Source organism: Melospiza melodia, chromosome 5 (assembly GCF_035770615.1).
Source record: "Melospiza melodia melodia isolate bMelMel2 chromosome 5, bMelMel2.pri, whole genome shotgun sequence".
Taxonomy (NCBI): domain Eukaryota; kingdom Metazoa; phylum Chordata; class Aves; order Passeriformes; family Passerellidae; genus Melospiza; species Melospiza melodia.
In genome coordinates, this window is record NC_086198.1 from 75,076,545 (window position 1) to 75,097,328 (window position 20,784).

Genomic DNA, 20,784 nt, shown 5'->3' on the forward strand with positions numbered 1-20,784 from the left:
ACGTACATTTAAGGTTTTGATTGCAGCTTTATTTTCTATAATTCTTTTACTTATAAAGATAATTTGAAAAAAAGTTCAGGTTTTCATACAGTCCTCTGAGCATTATGGTTTTAAACACTGTTATGATTTTTCATTGCAGGCGAAGTAGATGCTGAGGAAGATTTGCCTTCAGACTTGCCAGCAACTTTTATTCAGTTCAAACATCATTCCTATTCCCAAATGGTGAGCACTCTGAAGAAGACTGCCTCGAGGTGCTCCCACATTGCCACCACTTACAGCATCGGCCGCAGCTTTGAGGGGAAGGATCTTTTTGTGATTGAGTTTTCAACCAAGCCTGGACACCATGAACTGCGTGAGTTTGATCAGTGCTGCTGCAGGTAGAGCAGATTGTTCAAGTGAAAACAGGCCCTGTTACTGGGACATCTCCTAAACTGTGAAAAGCCTTGACTCCAAAACATTTCTCCTCCCTTGGGTTCCTGAGTTGCACTGATGATGATTCCTTGTAGCAATTACAAGGAATACCCAGCAGCAATTTCTTACTGTTTTGGGCTCTGTGCATGACCATGCTTGGTAATGCTGTTCCTTGTATCACTGTGTATTTGGCTGCAGTGATATCACTGTTATTTATTGGTGCCCAATGCACAAATTTGGGATGCTCTGTTACTGACTTGCCCTCCCTATCATCTACCACTTCCTCACTGTCCTTCACATCCTAAAATAAACAAGTCTTCTGAGAAGGCTTCAGGTAGAGAAGGACATTGACACTGAAAAGGGATGATTCAGCACAGAAAACAATCCTCCTGAACAGAGATTCAGTCAGTACTATACCTGTCAGTTGGTGATAACAGGAATTTACGTTATGATAGCCCCTGAACAGATGTATTACCGCGCCTGAGTGGGTCGCAGCTGGTGATAGAGAGACAGTGAATCTTGTATCTTGATCAGAAGGCTTGATTTATTAAGATAATATATATAATACATTATTACTATACTAAATAGAATATAGAGAGAGGTTTGCAGAGCTGCTAGCTAAGCTAAGAATAGAAAGAAAGAATCTAAAACAAAGTTGTGTCCAGGGACTCAGTCTCCTAGCTTGCACTGGTGATTGGCCCTTAATTATAAACATAGAAAATGAGCCAATCAAGGTGAATCCTATTGCATTCCACAGCAGCTGATAACAATTGTTTACCTTCCCTTCTGAGGCCTCTGCCTTCCAGAAGACACAGAAATCTGAAAGAAAGGATTTCTGTGGAAAAATGTCTGCGACACAGATGTTATTATACCATTTATAGGTGCTAATATGTACATTAGGACATGACTCCTCACAAATTTTCTGCAGAGGGGAACACTACAAATCTCTATTTTGTAGTTTCATCACTAAGAGAGCAAGGGCCAGACTTTTAAGTGTTTTAAATTCTTCACAAAGCAGATAACTTTCTAGGGCAGAATTTGGTATTGTTTTCCAATTAGTGACTCCCAGGTCAAAAATTATACTTGTTCAGATTTGGTGGATTACTATGGCCATTGCTGAGAGCCTCAGATTGCTTCTCATCAGAAGAACTCCAGCATCGGCACAGCCTCAGCAGTGTGGCAGAACTGAACTGCATCTGACCTAATACTTTATTGAGATTATGGTCTCAGGTCAGGCTACTGTGTCCTCTATGTGCTGTGCTGCCCACAGAGGGGACTCAGAGAGGACAGCAGAGACTGGTCACTTTGTTTACTCTCAGCTGTGCTGCCCTGTGTGGTCTAGAGGTATTTTGAGGTGCCTTTAAACTTAATCAGGTCCCAGCAGATGTCATTAACACAGCAAAGATCTATGTTACATTTTCCTGGCCTATCACCCTTTGTCTCTTTTTCAAAGATAATAAGTTGCAGGTGTCTTTTTAAGCTTTTACTCCATTTGCCAGGAAAACACAAAGCCTATGAATCAGGCTTTTAAATGAGAACTGTGATATGGCATGATAAAAGATGGTAGTTTAACACATTTCCTAGCATTTTTCTCTAAATCTATTGCTTCATGCTGCTCGGACACCATAAAAGGAGGTGGAAATAGGTATAGAGCTGCAGATTTTACCAGCCTGAGCAAGTGGCATAATAGCTCTGTGCCAGGCTCCCTCCAGTGTCTAGTGCTCAAGGCTGGCCAGGATCAAAGGCAAAGATGAAGGGATAGGCAGGAAAAGGTGTCTCCAAAGTGCACTTATTTTCTACTTTCCATTAGTCTCTAAGGAAGGATGGAAACTGAGAGAATAACTACAGAGTATTGCAAAGTTATGTGTTTCTAATAGGCTTATTCCAGGGCTATTTAGACTGAAAGCCCCTTTTTATGCATAACCCAACTTCTTTCTTAAATAAAGGGGTAATATATTACATATCTGCAGGTGGTTTCTAGGATCTGTGACAAAATAAGGCATTGAAGCCCCCCACGGTAGCTCAGAGTGCCAGGGTTATGTTTTGGTCCCCCCCAGCCATGGCTTGATGTTTTTGTTTTTGGCATCCTTTGCTCACAATTAATGATGACTGTAGCAAAAGCTCGGAGCAATGATCACCTCTTATGGTATGGAATCCTAATAGTTTGGAGTTAACTTTATTTCACACTATTTAAACTGTTGCTGAACTGATGTTTAATGGAGAGAAGTTCACCTAGAACTGCTGTGCTATTTGCAGGAACGTGCGTGTGTAATTAGCGTAAATAAAACTTTGACTCATCAGTAAGCAACTTGGATCAGTCTGATTTTGGAAGCCACTCATGTATAATGAAATTAATGCATCTCATTATTTGACATTCCACAGTCAAGCCAGAATTTAAGTACATTGGCAACATGCACGGAAATGAAGTTGTGGGGAAGGAGCTGCTGATATACCTCGCTCAGTATCTGTGCTCAGAATATCTTCTTGGGAACCCTCGTGTCCAAGCCTTGATCAACAACACCAGAATTCATCTCCTGCCCTCACTCAATCCTGATGGGTATGAACTGGCTGCAGAAGAGGTAAAAGTTTTATTATAAGGAGATGTTCAGGCCTTTGTGTTTTTATAATTCTTCATGGGAAAGAACAAACTGAGAGGGGATGTCATGTAAAGGGAGCAACACTAATAATTGACTGCCAGAATCCCAGGTAGGTTTGGTGGTGCATTGCTTTCCAAAGATGATGTGAACAGAACTAGGAGGAAATCAGAGCCATATTTGTCAGTTTTGCTGCCTGCATGTGATGAGGTAGGAATGACTGTGTTACTTTTTCACACACTTAGCACTCTCTGCTATCAGATCTGGAACAAAATGCCTGACTCACTATAATGACTTACATTGTTTTATAAGGCAATCCAGTCTAATAACATGCTCATGTTCCCCCTCTTTTAAATCTGTAGGCATAATGAAATGTGAATATTTTCTGTATTGTCAAAGTTTCATAATGGATGGCAGTTTTCCGAGATCAGCTCATGTCTGATGGAGACCTGTGAAAACTAAGATTCTATTATTTGTTACCTGACATTCTCATTTCCCCCTCTCTGTTTTCTCTACCACCACTAGCATGAAATTAGACCTTTATTTCTCTGTTTTTGCTCATGTGGTGAGCTCTGTCCATTGTATGAGTCTGGGGTTATTGCACTGTGCCTCATCCTGTCTTGGGGCATCAGCTTTATTTTCTTTTTCTCCTCTAACCCACTCTGCATGCTGCTCTGAGCAAGAGGCTCCTGTGTTCCTCTCATGAGTCACATCACTGGTGAGTGAAACACTTCCTGAATGCTAGTTAGTGCATTAATATTCATGGGGACAAAATGTGGTTAATTAATAAGCGTGGGTTTTTTAACAGTACAGACATTTTCAGTTTACTTCTTTTAAAACTTCCCTTTGATTAATCAATTTCCACTAAGTGTTATTTTGAGTCAGGGAACTATTCTGAAATTGGCTTCTGTGTGACAAAATAGGGGGCTGGTTACAATGGATGGGTCATCGGACGACAGACAGCTCAGAACTTGGACCTGAACAGAAATTTCCCAGATTTGACATCTGAGGCTTACAGAAGAGCTGGGATTCGTGGGGCCCGTCTGGACCACATCCCCATTCCACAGTCCTACTGGTGGGGTAAGGTATGAATTACACATTTTATAAATCATTTCTACTGCAGAGCAGCTCAGGAGTTAAGAGACTGAGATTGCTTGTTCTCAAGTTATTTACTTTTAATTAGATTTTATAAGTAGGACTGAAGTGGACAGGCTCGGAATTGGCATGAAAATCATGGTGTGGATCTGGCCAAAGAGGCAGGTGTCACAAATAGTTTGGAAAATTTGTGGACAATTTGAACTTTGCTGGTTTAGATTAAGAATAATGACTGTTATGAGGGGGTCACAAGTGTGTAATAATTCATCATTAGTGCTTTAAACTGTAATGCCTGTTAAAGCCTTTTGTGGATTTGGTTGTCATTGCACCAAGTCCTGCACAGGTCTGATGCAATAGGAGTTTCTGCCATGGAAAACGTACAAAGGCTGCATGCAAAGCTGTGTGGTGTCATCTTCCATTAAGAGTGGATGTTTATATATGACTGTAACCATATGGAGTAGTGGAAACAGCCAGTCAAGCTGCAGAGGTGCTGGGAGGGAAAGTTGCTGCTGCAGAGGTCAGAGCAGGATAGAGGCAGCACTACAGGGCCTCACACTCATCATCACTAAGGTGTGTGAGATGTTATGTCAGGAATGCAAGGCTCAGCCCTACCTGTGTTGCTGGCAGACCCCAGCACAACTCTAACTGGATCTTAGCTGCCCTTGAAAGAAGAATCACAGGAAGCCAAATCAGTAGTTCACATATTGAGAGCTCTGCTTTTCTCCTGCTTTTATACTAATTGTATTCTGATTCAATATTTATTGCTGGCACAAAGCCTCAGACAGGTGGTGAACAAGATTGTTACATCTGGTGTCAGCAGAAGATTTGAGAGATCATACTCCAGGTTCCTACTCTGCTGCAGGTGGTCTTATGTAAAGCCAGGTCTGAATCCCAAAGGCATCCCTGATGCTACCCCAGTGTTCTGGTACCCCATTTCACAGTAGTAAAATCTAGATAAAAGCACCTCATTTCCTCAGGATAATGTGCAGATAAAGATCCAAGGCTGTAAGGGGCTCAGTAATGCACAGTGTATTAGACCACTAATTTCTGCCATAATTAAGCTCAAGTAGTTTATTCTATTTTTGCATGTAATCATAGATCCCAGATTGTGGCACTGAATTTCTGCATGGTTATAAGGTCACAAGCTTAGTTGTTTTCAACTTTTGACTGAATAATAACAGACAACAGCAAGTTATGTAAATGCAAGTGGAGATCAGCGCCTCAGATGGTAAAGAAACGTTGAGAGCTGTGGAGCAGAGCCTAAGGCCAAATGGAAATAACAGGTAGAAAAAGAGAGGATATTAGGGGAAAAGTCAGACAGATTCTGATTCACCCCTGTGCTGAGTTTCCCTAGTGGGATGCCAGGTGCCCACCAAAGCCACTCTATCACTCTCCTCCTCAGCTGGACAGGGGACAGAAAATATAACTAAAAGCTCATGGGTCAAGATAAAGACAGGGAGAAATTGCTCACTAATTAACATCAGAAGCAAAAAAGATTGAACTTGAGGAAAATTATTTATATCTATTTTATTTATTATGAATCAAATCAGAGTAGACTAATGAGAAATCTTAAAAACACTTTTCCCCCACCTCTGCTTTCTTCCCAGGCTTAATTTTGCAGCTAAATTCCATACCTGCTTCCCCACTGTGGTGCAGAGGAACTGGAAATGGGGGCTGTGGTCAGTTCATCCCGCATTATCTATGGTACTCCTTCCACCTGAGAGGAAGGGCTCCTGAGACCTTTCCCCTGTTCCAACATGGGAAGGAAAGGATGGAGATCTTCCTTCAGCCATGTGCTCCCTCTCTCTGTGTGTCCAGAGATGCAGGGTTGAGGACCCAGGCAACACTGAGGAAGGACAAATGTGTCTTTGACCCCCATTTTTTTGCCAGTGCCTGGTGCAAACTGTGAGCTTGTCCCTGTAACTCTGGATTTCCTGGCTCTAACCTCCTCCCTCTCCAAGTCCTGCTTCTGCCCTGGTTCTTCTGCTGACCTGTGAGAGAGGTGGTCGTGGCAGGCAGCCACTTGCAGAAGCCATCTTTACAATCATGTATTTATCTTTCATAAACACTGTGTAACATCACAGCAGCTTACAGAGGGAAGGGTGGAGGCAGCCCAACATTGCTCTCACAGTTACTACCACAGCTCAGCCCCAGCTGCAGCATCTCCCTGGGTTATCTGTCACAGACAACGGGCAGAGAACCTTGGCACACAACCACCCCATCCCACCTGAGCTGTACCTCAGTGGGTGTGGACCTGGGGTTACAAATACAGCACTTCTCCTGCAAAGCTTTTCTTGTTTTTAAAGAAGAAATAAGATGGCCATCCATCCTCAGAGCACTGAATCTCAGGGAACTTCTAGGTGCTCTCCTGGCCCCAAAGCTGGTCCTCACATAAAAAACCCTCAAACATCTCCAAATCCATATGCTTTACAGAGCATATGAAGGAACCAGGCCTGTGGCCTTAGTGGCACCACAAAATCTCCTTGCTAACTGCAGTTTCCTATGGTTCACAAACCTGGCAGTAAGTGCTCTCCCAGCCCTGTGTCTCCTGTGCTGATGGTATCACGGGACTGCCAAATCAGCTGTCCCTTAATGACCTTCAGTTTTGTCAGGCAGATGAGCCCATGGCTCTTACAGTGGTGCTTTGTGCATGCAGGAGCATTAGGTTGAATGTTTCAACACCAGCCTCTCCCCTTTCATTTACTTAACAGTGTTTGTTACCTGCCTTATTAAAGTAATTACCTGAGTGCTGCAGGGCATTGTACAAAGATCAGGAAGCAGAAAGTGAGCTCTCAGCCAGAGCTCCTGATCCCCAAAAGTCTGGCTTCATTCAGAGCGTTTTGTTCCCCTCTTTTATGAATTATTGTAATAAGTGGTCTGAGGGCTCAGACAGACCTCAGGCTACATCTCAAATATAGCTCAATTGTCTTGGTTCAAACAGAATTCGGAAGTCTATGCCAGTGGAGGCTGGCATACTCTTTAAGAAAATTAGTCTGGCTGCTTTTTAAAGGGAGAAAAAAAAATCTTTGAAAGCCATGGAGACAGTGACTAATTGCAGTATAATTGAAGAAATGAGATTCAGGTTTAGAAAGGGTAGTAGCCCTTCTCTGTCCTCATGCAGAAATAATTTCCCTGTTTTCTAGTTGTGCTCTGAATTGTTCTTGTGAGATGGATACTTTAAAATTGATCTCATCTAACTTAAAAGCAAAAGCCCTGGTGAAAAAAACAAAATTAAGACTCCACAAAACCCACATTAAAGGAAAAGTCAAAGGCCAGAGTGGCATAGATAACACCTGCTATCATCCAGTGGAGCTGAACCAAATATGCTCATTTTCTAAAATGGTATTAGGGTAAAAATAGTGACATTGAAACTCCTGGTTTTTCACAACATTGATTTCAGTAGGACACTGGCTCTGTGAGACAACACTGTCATGGGGCTTATGCAAGTATCTGCTTAGCCAGTTGTCTGATCAGGATGAAGGACTGAAACCAGGAGCTCTCAAATAAAACTGTGTATTTTACCCTTGTTCACTGAATTGCAGAAGCAACTTGAAAATCATATCAAGGCCCAAGGCTGATGTTTGAAAGCAGGGCTGATGCTGTGTCAGGCATGGCCTCTCTGGCTGGGCAGTAGGAGCTGGGGCAGCTGCAGCAGGGCAGGGAGCTGATGAGATTTTGGGGCAGCAACCTCCTCAGAAGGGCTGGTGCTATGGACTTGGAAGGTGTGAGCTTGTTCCAGGTGCTCAACCACCCTGAGAAACTCCCAAAGTATCCAATCCATGGGGCAGGCAGTGACACTTACAGTCCCTTACAAGCCCTCAGGAGTCTTCTCTTCAGAAGAGATGGGCTCAGAGGATGAGCTTCCAGGGTGCATGTGGAAGTGGCTGGTTCAGTCCAAAGCACTGCTGGGATAAAGGTCATGATCAGCTCATCCCAGGGCACTGTACAAAGGCCAGAAAAACAAATCCTTTGGTGCAGATAGCATTCTTTGGACAGTGCCATATTTCTTCTTAGGAAGCCTGGGGTCTGCTTTCTTCTCCCACTTCTTGATTGTGTGAGACTGCTAAAAGTCCTTTCCTTTTGGAATGCCCTTTATCTGCATTTTTTAATAATTTTTTCCATGTCATGCCCTTCCTGGAAACTCTGTGTTTAATCTTCCCTATTATGTAAAGAACTTTGATTAGGTTTCTGGTGTGCAAAGAGCATTCTGTGTTCCTCAGTTGATCAGACTTTACCTGTTACATCCCATTTTTTAAGTTGCCTCTTTAAAATGCGGAAGTTGAAAGCTACAGAGTAGCATTTATCTCAATAGCTGCAGAAGGGCATTTTAAGGAAACCCAAACACTAGAAAGACTAATTTAAAAACTATGCCATCTATAGGGAGGTAGTCTCCTGCTTAGGTCAGGAGCAGACAGGGAAATATCTTCTTAAATCATTCCAGGTAAAACTATGTTTAGATGTGGCTTTTTCCTTGGCTTTCTGCCTCATTGATGGAGCTATAATACACGTATTGTGCATCTTCACAGCGTTTTTCTGTGCTCTACCCCTGGGTTAGTGGATCCCCAAAGGTTTTTTTAACAATAGTAGATTAGGGACTGATCCAAAGAAAACAGGAATTACTATTGTTGAAACACAAGTATATAGGTCTTTAGGGGCTTAATTGAGTAGATTGTGTAGTTTTTTTCTTGTTTGTTCTGGATGTTTTTTCCCTGCACACGGTTAGTTACTAGTGCTCTGGAGCCCTGGCTGCCTGGTTTTCTGAGTGCTGTGTCAAAGCAAAGGGTGACAAGCAATCCCTAAAGCAGCCCTAAATAGATGCTGGATTAACTTCATTAGAACAGGTATTTCTCATTTTTATGAAACCTGCATACCTGCAGTGGTGCGGTGTCCAGATAAGCAGCCTCTGTCCTCCTCAGGTTTTCCCCAGGTAACTTCCCCCAGCTGCCAGGAAAGGAACCTCAGCTTTCCGGGGGCACTGGCGTGAGTCTGGGCTTGCAGGGACCGGCCACCAGATGCCACTGTTATCCCTAAGAATGAACCAGCACCGGAGCCGGTCCCGGAAATTTCCCCTCAGAAACGGGGTGAAGGAGCCTCCTGCATGCCGGGTGCCTGAACATGTCTTAGAGTCTGCTGCCCTCTCCCTTGCCCCTGTTACTGAGGGGGGACTGTCAAAAACACCTAGATTTGGTGACTTATCTGCCACAGTTCACTGCAAGCTAACTGCAGGCATTGCTGTGCTTTATATGTATCAGTTTTCATTTATTTACAGATTATCCTGCACCTAAGGACAGCAAATGCATTTTCAACAAGGGTTGAGAATTGCAAATTTATCCCCCTATTCCAGTTTATCCATTCAAAGTTAATCTTGTTGATTCAGAAATGAAATTAGATAGGGAATTAGGTAAGTAATGATAAAGTGCCACAAATTTTCCAGCCTAAAGTATCATAATCTGAAAATGTCACTGTAATGAAAAGTTTCTTCCTCTGTCAAATGCTCTCTTTCCTTTTTTGTTCCATTTTTTCCACAGTGAACAATATGTATCATCCATTCCCTGGAGAAAACTGATTTTCTTCCCCCAGTAACTTTTGGGCTGGAAGAGCCAAAGAGCTTCAACATTCTCCTTTTGACACAGTCTCTTCTCCATTGGGCTTCATCCTGCACAAGATCAAATCCCTTTGGAATTGCATGGCTAGTCACAGCTTTTTTTTTTTTCTCCTGGATTTCAGGTGGCCCCTGAGACAAAAGCAGTCATGAAGTGGTTGAGGTCTATCCCATTTGTGCTGTCTGCCAGCCTGCATGGGGGTGAGCTAGTTGTGACCTATCCTTATGACTATTCAAGGCATCCTATGGAAGAAAAAATGTTCTCCCCTACACCTGATGAGAAGGTAATGTTGCTTTTGTGGGGTTAGGATGTTGGTTCCATTTGTGGAACTACGGAAACATTTACTTTTAATAAATAACAAACTTTAATTCATTTAGATCATGTACGTATGTGGGTATATTATGTATAAATAACATATTTATATACATACTCCAAATATATATATATATATATATATATATATATGTATATGTATATGTATGTATTCAATATGATATCAGCTCATTTGGATAGAGCTGATGCTAATAATGCCAAGGTCAAGTGCTCAATCCCCACAAAGGCCTTTCACTTAAGACTTGGACTTGATGATCCTTGTGGATTCCTTCCAACTCAGAATATTGCATGACTCTAATTTATACACTTACTTAATGTACTTTAAAATATAGGATTGTTAACCCTCTATCAGCTTGGTCTGGAAAGATTTACCTATCTTTTGTGAGGTCAGATAAGGTTTCATAAAGCACAAATTAGGAAAATCCACATTTTAATTTTTAAAGGGAGTCGGCTGTGATATTTTTTACCAGTGGTTTCCAGAAGAAAAAGAACAAGCCTGACCAGGAGTGTTATTTTCCTTTGGAATCCATAAGGAGTGAACGGAAAAAAAAGACTTGTTGCCATATGGTGGCAGCCTTGTAACATTTATTCCAGGTCAGACGAATGGGATTGGTTCTCCCTCTTGTCCCTGAAAAGTTCCTCATTTGGGACTCACTGTAAATCTTCTGTGAAATTTTTTGCCATCTTTCCTATTTCCCTTCGGCTTCCTCAATCTAGTATTCATTGCTGACATGCCCACCAGGAGAACAGCTAGCTTTTCAGCCTGCTAGCTGAGCTACAAATATCTGTGGCCCCTTAAGAAAAGTGGTTCTTTATATAAACAAAGAACAGTTGAAAATAGTCAGAAGTTGATCTTTGACTTGAAGCATCCTTTATCTTTGAGCATATATCTAGGCTGACTTCTTGTGAAATGGCAGTTCTCACTGACACATATTAAATATTTAAAGATGTATGACTGTTAAACATTTTCTGTATCAATCCATTTCTTCTGAGCTGTACAATGCCTAGTGACTATGTGTGTATGAAAATGATTTAGCAGTAAAATTAACCAGGCACTGCACAGCAACAAGCCTGTGTAAGAAATATCTGTTGGGTGCTAATGCAACCTGCAGAACCTCTTGCTGAGGACTGGGGGAAATCATAAAATTGTGCTTTTACATCCCACTGCCTGGGCTAGGGCTATCCTATGCATAGGTGGTGAAGGAATATTGCCATGTGTGCTTCATCAAGCAGTTCACCCCTGGAATGGAAGTACAGCAGTACTTCCATCATTTCCACTCAGGGACAGCACATGTATTTTGCGTGGAAGTATGCAGCCACACAGACAAAGGGCTCTATCCCAGTGTAGTGCACAGCTGGAAAAACCCTAATGGCACTCCTGGCTTGCAGCACAGGGACAGGGAACCCTATACAGGTGACTGCTGCATAGTCAGTGACTGCAAAGTCTGGGAATCTGGCTACAAATCTGGATGTTTAGAACATGCAGGGGAGGGCTGGGGATGTCTTCAGTGAAAAACTGATTTTTCAAATGACAGCACAAGAAACCTTAACAGCCCTGTTAGTATCACTTGAAATTTTTCACAGAAATATATAAAACCTGTACCAATGAAGTGACCTGCATTTAAATAATGTGTTCTACAGCTGCTGCTGTCTGAGAACCTGCATCCCAAAATACAGCAGTTTGGTTATCTGCCATACATTGGCCAAAACAATTGTTCTGAATGCTGACTTCCTACGTTTGCTCTGCAAGGGGAAACTTGCAGACCAGGGTGAAATGCTGCAGAGCAGATGATAGCCAGATATTAAAAAATCAAATTTTGAGAAATATATTCAAAGCACGTTTCCCCATTTGAAAATGCATCTGTGCTTCCACCTCCGCATGTCTGTCATGGTGCATGCATGGAAGCACAAGGATCCTCTCCTCTGTTCCAAGATGCTGCAGATTTCAAGTCTTTTTTTGGCCTGCACCACAACCTGGGACAGTACTGGCTGAGAGCAAGGAGACTCAAAACTGGACCATGTCCTTACACTCACATTCTTGCATCTGGTTCAGCCCACCTCAAAACTTTCCCATAATTTGGGATTTGTGGAGATGGATGTTTTAACACTTTTTTTTTTTTTTAACAAGAAACTGAATTGATGACTGCTCACCAGAGCAGAAAGGTCAACACAAAGTCAAGTTCACTCCCTTTGGTGAGCTGAAACACTCCCTTCCCTCCCTCTGAACAACCCAACCTGTGATGGTCAGTGGGATAAAAGTTCTGGCTGAGGTAACAGCACTGACCTCACTTTGCTGAGTGAAGCCTCACACTGCCAAAGTCACAAGGATTCCTCTGGTTTTCCCCTTTTTATTACTCTACATTATACCTAAAAATCTAAGTTTCCTTGAGGTCCATGACTGGTCATACATTAGCTTCTAAGTGATAACAAATGTATTGTTATCCAGGAACTTTTTTCTTCCTCTTCTCACTACCACTGGCCTTCTTTTACTTGAACTATTGGCCAGGCAAAAGCCTTATGCCTCTTGGTGTGAAACAAGAGGAGGCTTGGTCACTGGAAATAGGACATCTGCAGATGTCTTTGTAAAAGGTGAGGATCATACTCCTAACTCACATAGTCACCTTCTAAACTTTATATCAAATATCTTCCATGGAACGTTCAGAAATGGAACCCAAATTCCTGTAGAAATTAAAGATATTGTGCCTGGCACTGAACTATTGTCAGTGAAATTTCTTCTTAACATATTTAATTAATTTCTATTTCTTTTCAGCAAAACTTTGAAGGACACAATTTGCTGGCCTGAGCAATATTGAGACACATAGAAACTTAAGGGAGTTGCAAAAGCATTTTATATTAAGTCTGAATTTTTTGTTTCTGGTCATCAGAAGTATGTCAGCAATGTGTCTTTACACTTACATTAAACTGTCTTTCCACCTTTCCTTGCTCACCTACCTCATCCCATAATTGGCTCAGCCATGTGATTATTAGAAACAATCACAAATATCAATCAATGTTGTATGCCTAATCTTTTGGGTCTTTATCCTTGATGACAACACTAGGATAAAGCTTTAGGATCACTTCTAAAACTAGATTTTAGACACCAAACTTCTTGCACACACTGTCTTAAGCAATATGGAATGAAACTCATGATGATGAATGGTAGTATCAAGTAGCACCTGATAACTGCTGTAATTTCAGTGTCGAAATCTGAGAGTCTTGCCTTAGCAAGATAAGGTCCAAAGAGACAAAAAGGAGAGGGAGGATTTTTATACAAAGTTGGAATAACCATTGGAGAAGAAGGGCAGGAACATGATTCAAATAAATGGTTTCTTCAGATAACTGCTCTTTCTTCTGTCTTCACTACATGTTCTGCCACTGTTCCTTTCTGCGTGGTGACTGCTCTGCTCTTCATCAGTGTCAACACTCTTTGGAAATCAGTGGTGACATCCTGCATCATCACATCCTATCCTTCACTTTTTGGAATGGTTTCTGCCCCACACAGAAGGAGCTCTCTGAGATCAAACTGGCAGGTTTTCCTGTGTGAGTGATAAGTGCAAAGCAAATTGACACTGACTATTTTAAACAGCAGCATTCAGTGTGAAGATTTAGTTGGGCTGAAGGGTAAAAAATATCAAAAACTAAAACAAAACATAAAAGAAGCCTAAATTTAAATTTTAAAACCTGGGACTTGAAGTACAACCAAAAATGTCCTTTGCTCCTGCCCCAGGTGGTAGATTGAAGCCAAGTATCAAAAAATCCATTGTTATTTAATATTTTGTCCCTGGATAAATATATTGGAGTGAAGAGAAGAAACTCCAGAGAAGAAGACAAATCAAAATTTCTTAGCAACAAGCAAAACTTCCTTATAGAGCAGTTCATCCCCTCCTTCAGTCTCGAGGACACAGGGTGGCTTGTTGTCTGGACTGACAACAGCAATAGTTAATAACAGCTATGGCAAAGTGTTCAGTTTGTAAAAGCAAACATATTCCAACCATGTCTATAACAGGTGTTCAAGATGCTGGCTAAAGCCTATGCAGATGCGCACCCCGTCATCTCAGACCGGTCTGAGCTTCGCTGTGGTGGGAATTTTGTGAAGCGTGGAGGTATTATAAATGGTGCTGAGTGGTACAGCTTCACTGGAGGTAAAACCACTTTACCATCATATCAAGTGAGGTAAAACCTCTATGTGACCTTTATAAGACACCAGGGTTTGAACAAAATGATTTTATTAATTTCAGTTTGGTTAAGGTCCTGCCCATGTAAGCATAATTTTTAGGGGATTTAAGTAGTAAATCTATGTTGGTAACATTTTTATGCCATTAACATGGGATGCGTTCAACCCAATGGGACTTGAGGAAAATTAACAAGTTATGCAAGGGTCACATTTGTTATACCATATAATATAATATTTTTTATTTTTAAATCTGACATGTAGAAATAAATTCTTAATGCTATGCTCTCATTCCTTAGCTTCCTGAGTCTGAATCCATCTTGTAGGCAATGCATGTGCTGCTTCCTCATCTGTTTAAATAAATTCTTTTTTCAGGGAAAACTACAACAGAGACAAACGTCCAATTCAGTTGTGCTTCCGCTGTTAATTTGATTTCCCCAATAATAGTATTTTGTTTTCTTTAGAATTCCTTCAATACTGGCATGGATAAAATATCAGTGTTCATAAATTTTAAGCTGCGCTTCACTTGTGTTTTCCAATAGGACCCAGCTGGATCCCCAAATAATTATGTTGAAACTAGACATTTGGAATGCTTTAGGGCATGTGTGAGAATTAGGTTTAGATCTCTTTGGCTTACTTTCTTCCTAAAATTATATCCAATGTCTTTTGTACTGAAAGAGTTTTGAGCATAATAATGGCTAAAGGTCATTTCTTTTCTGGTGACCCTTGGCAATCACCTCTGATACAGCCAATTATACAGTTACTGTAATTAACCAATCTTTATTGCTGTATTGCTACTTCTTGGCCAGGTGAATAATAATGTAAAATTATGCTTTTTTGCCTGAAAGGAGTGTCATTGTCATTAGTTTTTATAGTTGGAACAAGCTATAGAATTCTGAATTTGTTGAACACTTTTAATATATTTGCAAGTGCTTTTTACAGTATAATAACCCACACCCATTGGGACAGCATTCAGCTGGCTGCAGCAGCAAAGCTCCAGCTAAAAGCTACAAGGCTGTTCATAAGCTGTCTTCTTTCTTTTTAAACCTGTAGGTATGGCAGATTTTAATTACCTTCACACAAATTGCTTTGAAGTTACCGTGGAGGTAGGATGTGAAAAGTTTCCTTTGGAGGAAGAATTGTTTACAATATGGCATGAAAATAAAGCTGCCCTTCTGAATTACATGGAAATGGTACTGCTCTGCTTTTACAGACCTTTTTGCTTTCTGTTTTTCTTTTTCATTCTTTGTCAAAATTAATTTCTTTGCTGTTTTCCTGGTTAGCTCTTGAGATGATGCTGAATCAAAACCACACTCCTCCAGGGTCCCCAGTGCCTCAGTTTATCTGGCAGGACACACAGGTGGTATTTTGTCTATATGCTGCTGAAGGGCTTGAGACTGAGGACTGCAAAGGCCTTGAAAATAGTGAGAAAGGGAATTATCTGTGAATGCTTTGGGGAGCATTATTCATCAACTGTGCAAAATTTTAGCACTAGAGAAAACCTTAACAATCAGAAAAGTATGAATCAACTTTCCTTCTGAAGACTAAAGCAAGAAGATCTGCTCTCCAGAGAGCTTCCTGAAATTTTCCTTTCCATATTCCATGTTTGTGTCCCAAACTCTACTGTCCCACAGCAAGAAATTTAGATTCAACTAAAATCTTGCTAGAAATACCATTTGCACACTTTTGATCTTGATTTTTTTATGACAGTAGTTTTTAAAAACCTAAAGCCAAATCTTCTAAAGGAAGAACTGTGTATCTCTGAGCATTAAAGTGTGCCACTTAAATGTCATTTTTAATAATAAGTTTAAGCTCAGCAAAAACAAATACCTCACTGACAATAAGTAAGTGAGCACAGAAACAGAAGTTGCTCTTTCTCTCAGCCATTAGCAGATTAGCTTTCTGTCATGCCTTATTTTGATAGAGTATGCAGTAATTTAAAATTGTTAGGAGTGTTTTTATGGCCTTTCTAAGCAACCTCTTGCTACTTGTGGTAAGTATTATCATTCAATAAAGTCTGCAGTACAGACCACCAAACTCATTTCGTTTTACAGCTGTCTGATGAAAATGAGTTTTAGTGAATCCAAATGGAGCTGGGTTAAATCCATATATATTACAATTGAAGTCTTCAAGATGTAAAGATTTTATAGTGTGAGATACTGTAGAAGTCTGTGCTGGAAAAGCTTTTTGAGTAAATGCAGGACAGTAAGCAAAACAACTTTGCAGATAAGGATGACTGAATTACCCACGATAAGGATTAAGTCTGCCATAACCAATTCAAACTTTTCTTATTCTGATACATACCAGGCTATTTGGTGTGTGTACAAATATACTTGCCTCAACACACAGAAGTAGAATTCATTTTCCTAAACACTGATCTCTTCTCCCCATCAGAAGCAATATCAAAACACCCTGCCAAACTCATGTGACACCAATTTGAGGGAAAAATGAAATATAGTACATTTAATAAAGCAAACCAAAGCAAGATTGAGAAAGAAATTTCAGTTTTGTAATTTTTATCCCGTCATGTTATAATTGCAAAATTAGTATTGAAGCTAGATGAGGTCATACTACTTTGAGTATGTCTACACTGTAAATTGAATTTGAGTCCGAGATGACTGTTCTGACCATATTTACTTTCTATCCATATGATAAATCCCCAAGTTTGTACTGCAAAGCAAACTGCAGTGCTTCATTATAAGGGATAGTTTTCAAATCCTTATATTGAGTTGCTCCTAAACTTTCCAGTGAGCAGCTTAATTCAGTACATGGAACAGCTGCTTAACAAGAGCAGTGACAACACAGTCTCACCTTAAATTAAAAACTGCTCTCACTAGACTAGACTTATTTTTTCAAACTATGTATTATCAACTACTATAAAGTTGGATACTTTAATGATTATTTTTAAACATTTCTATATTCCAAAAGAAAAGCAAATGTGCTTTTCCCATTGTTTTGATACTTTGTGCTTTTTTTCTATTCTTCTCTTTTGACAAGGGTACTGAGAAAGGGAAAGTGAGTAGAAGAGAAAAGAGAAATTGGGGAAGTAAGGAACAACCCAAGTTGGTCATAGCTGTTTATAGAAAAAATCAAAATGGAATTATTTTTCACTTAAAAAAGGTCATATACATTTCCAGATATAAAATATTTTAAATTTGGAACGCTGTAAAAAGAGAACCTTAAGAGGCCTAATGTTTCAATACTTTGAACATTTTTTCTGTTTTGTTTTATTTTATTGAAATTCCAGTATAGCTGTTAGTGCATCTCCTTGTATGAAAAAATTCACATTGCTCTTTAGTTTGTCACCAAGCACATTTCTCAACAGCTCAAGCAGCTCAGTTCTGTGCTTGTAGAGAAGGGGAAATGGCTGTCATACACATTGCTGTCATGACATTCTGACAGGCAGTGAAGTGTAGGCAGCAGAGTGATGATGAGTCACAAGTACCTGAAGTGATGCCTTCACATTGTGTTCTGGGCACCAGATTGGTTTTGAAAGCCTTAACTTTTCATTTCTTTGTGGAACAGTCCTTAAATACTGTGGTCACATCACAAGGTGCCAGTGATTTGTGCAGAGAAGGGTCTCTCCAAGCAGAGCCACATATCTGTCCTAAAAACACTCTGGTTCCATTTTCCCTTTCCCTCAGTCCCCTTGGACCTCCCTAAATAGGCCATGTGATCTGAAGGGGCATTATCTCCTGAGAGCCTCTGAATGGGGTGAATTTTTTGACAATTGCTTCCTCTCTACAAAGGTTTCCTTGTGATGAGGAGGTGGTATTGCAGTGACTCCCATCTAACTCTGCTTTGCTTTGCCAGGTTCATCGGGGTATAAAAGGAATTGTGTCTGATAAGTTTGGCAACCCAATAAAAAATGCTCGTATTTCAGTCAGGGGCATTCAGCATGATGTCACCACAGGTAATATTTTTGGTTTAAGATTTTTCCTGGGGCAGGTTGAAAGTACTGAGAGCTTAACCTGCAAAAGTATTGCCATGTTTGGTAGAAATGACACCTTAATGGAAAACTGAAGGCTCAGATGGGGGCTCTTTTCTGGAATAACAAGAGAGAAGACATGTTAAGCTGACTGCTAAGTCTGTCCTGTCTCTGGGAGGATGGAGCTCTTCATATGAAAAATTCCACCTGGAACAGTCTGCTGTCCACCAAAGCTAATTTGGGAGAATATGGCAACAGCTCTGCTCAGGGGCTGTAACTCAGCATGTGGAGATATGGAACCTTGATGGAATAAGTTAGTTGAGATATTGTGAACATGTTGTGGGTAGTGCAGTAGAATCCCCTCTGATTTTCACAACTAGAATAATTGCAGAAATTGAAGGGTCCACAACTTTTCCTGTTCATGTAGAAACACATAAATATGTGCAATTTTTGGAACTATTATTATTAGAACATTGAATTATGTCCACTTTATACCTGTCACCAGCTGATAAACATATATTGGGGCATATACAACTGTTATTTTTCACAGTCATAAAGTTCTGAGCTCTTAGGCTGTCACTGAAATCAATGCTTTCTTTTTATTATTGATTTCAGTGAGAACAGGGTAGGCCATAGAAGTGCAAAATAGAAGATATGAATGGTTACATTTTGGTCTAATGATCGTTGTTGAATCAATTTGGAAAGCCAGAATGGCTTATAATGTAGTGGATGTTTTCCAGCTTTCAAAAAAACCAGTACTAGAGGGGATACAATAGTGGAGATGATGCAGATTATTAAGGCTGGTGGGAGACTCTGGCATGAATTAGGGTCTTTTTCAAACTTCTTCCTAGACAATGGCTTCCCATTGGCAGTGGACCTTTAAAGGATTAAGAATTAAAGAAAAATATGTTTACACTGTAGGAAAGAGAGTATTTGCTCTGAGTTAGGTGGGGTTAAAAATGTCATATGGTTAAAAAGTTTTTTGATTTTAGTTAAAAAGAACTAAGAAATTCCATGAGAAACTAGTATTAAATGCAACACTAACTGAGCTAAGAGACTTGCCATTCAAAATAAAGGAAATATAAAATGAGGAATAAATTTTAAATTTTTCAGTTTTAAAGCTCCCTGCTTTTGCCTGCAGGGTCTAACCTTCAGCTGGAGGAAATTTACACCCGTTTTACACTAATGGCAATTTATACCAGCTGCAGCTCCAAGTCCATACATAGTCTTACATGCAAGAATGTCTGCTAAGGAATTGAATGTAATTTAATTAAAAGAGGGATTTCTTAGCTCCTCAGACATTCTAAATATATATATATGTGTATATATTGCAGCCTGGACTCTGATTTCACTTTCTTAAGTTTCACTTAGTTTTAAATTGATTTCTTTGGGAGTTATTCATTGTTCCCTTGGGAAAAGCATCATGAAGGAAAGTGTCTTTTCGCTGTGATACAGAAACAGCAAGTAGGGACATTTTGTATGTGATTTTTACTCCATTACTTCCCAAGGGCCAAGTTTTCTTAAGTTTCACTTAGTTTTAAATTGATTTCTATGGGAGTTATTCCTTGTACCCTTGAGAAAAGCAGCATGAAGGAAAGCATCTCTTCCCTCTGATTCAGAAACAGCAGGTAGTGACATTTTGTATGTGAATTTTACTCCATTAACTGCCAAGGGCCAAGTTTTCACAGGCAAAGTCTCTTTTATGTTATCTAGAGTTTGCCTTCAAACATTTTCCAAAATCTGAGCTGCTTCCATGGCCCACCCCTTAGCTGCCATCTGAGGTAGTGCGTGCAGCTACAGGGGCTGTGAGGTGAAAAACTGATCTTGGTTTTGTTTTGCTTGTCCCTTTCCCAAGCTGCTGATGGCGACTACTGGCGGCTCCTGCCTCCAGGGACGTTCATCATCAGCGCCCAGGCGCCGGGCTACAGCCGGGTGATGAAGAGGGTCACCATCCCCACCAGGATGAAGCAGGCCGGCCGCGTGGATTTCGTGCTGCGGCCCGCCGAGGCCTGGCCCAGCAAGCTGCTCCGGCGCTCCATGGAGGACGCCTACGACCCTCAGGACCCGCTGGAACTTTTTGACCCTCACGCCCAGCACGGGCAGGCCGAGGCTCGCGGAGGGTCCGCGGCAGGCAGGGAGAAGCCGTGGTGGTGGTCGTACTTCAGCTCCCTGGACCTGCACAAACCTCTGTGGCTGCTCAAGCAGCGCTGAGGGACGGATGGTGCCGCGCTCCGCTCGCTCCGCTGCCCTTCCCGACATCCGCGCTGCTCTTGGCAATATTTAAATGTTTCATTTGAAAATATAATATTAATTCAAGCACGCTTGCTTCTTTTGTTTTCTCTTCACACACAACTGAGTATATTCAAGTGGGCTTTTAAGTATTAAAAACAACGGTGCACATCCATTCAAAGGGCAGATTTTATGCAGGTTTTTTCTTGGTAATGCTCTGTACTTCTGCCCATGTAGTTAATCATCACATTCATTATTTATTAAGTTCTAAGTACCTGCAGGAAAATATTCCTGATCCTTTAATGCATTTTTGTACATGTTTTAATACATTAATGATAACACACTAAAAACAACATTCAGAAACACTCAGAAAACTCCTTTATTTTCCATTTTTACATTAGCATATTAAGTTCATTACCT

The 20,784-nt window shown here is 40.7% G+C and overlaps 1 protein-coding gene across 1 annotated transcript in view; it reads left to right on the forward strand.

The window, feature by feature from the left end:
• Positions 1-20,393, forward strand: part of CPZ (carboxypeptidase Z) — a 35,137-nt gene extending 14,744 nt beyond the window's left edge. The window contains exons 4-11 of the mRNA XM_063157446.1: positions 140-352; positions 2,794-2,990; positions 3,929-4,090; positions 9,828-9,986; positions 14,043-14,178; positions 15,261-15,400; positions 18,021-18,120; positions 19,991-20,393. Coding sequence (XP_063013516.1) covers positions 140-352; positions 2,794-2,990; positions 3,929-4,090; positions 9,828-9,986; positions 14,043-14,178; positions 15,261-15,400; positions 18,021-18,120; positions 19,991-20,346 — 1,463 coding nt within the window. The 3' untranslated portion in view covers positions 20,347-20,393. The remainder of the gene's footprint in view (positions 1-139; positions 353-2,793; positions 2,991-3,928; positions 4,091-9,827; positions 9,987-14,042; positions 14,179-15,260; positions 15,401-18,020; positions 18,121-19,990) is intronic.
• The last annotated feature ends 391 nt before the right edge of the window (positions 20,394-20,784 follow it).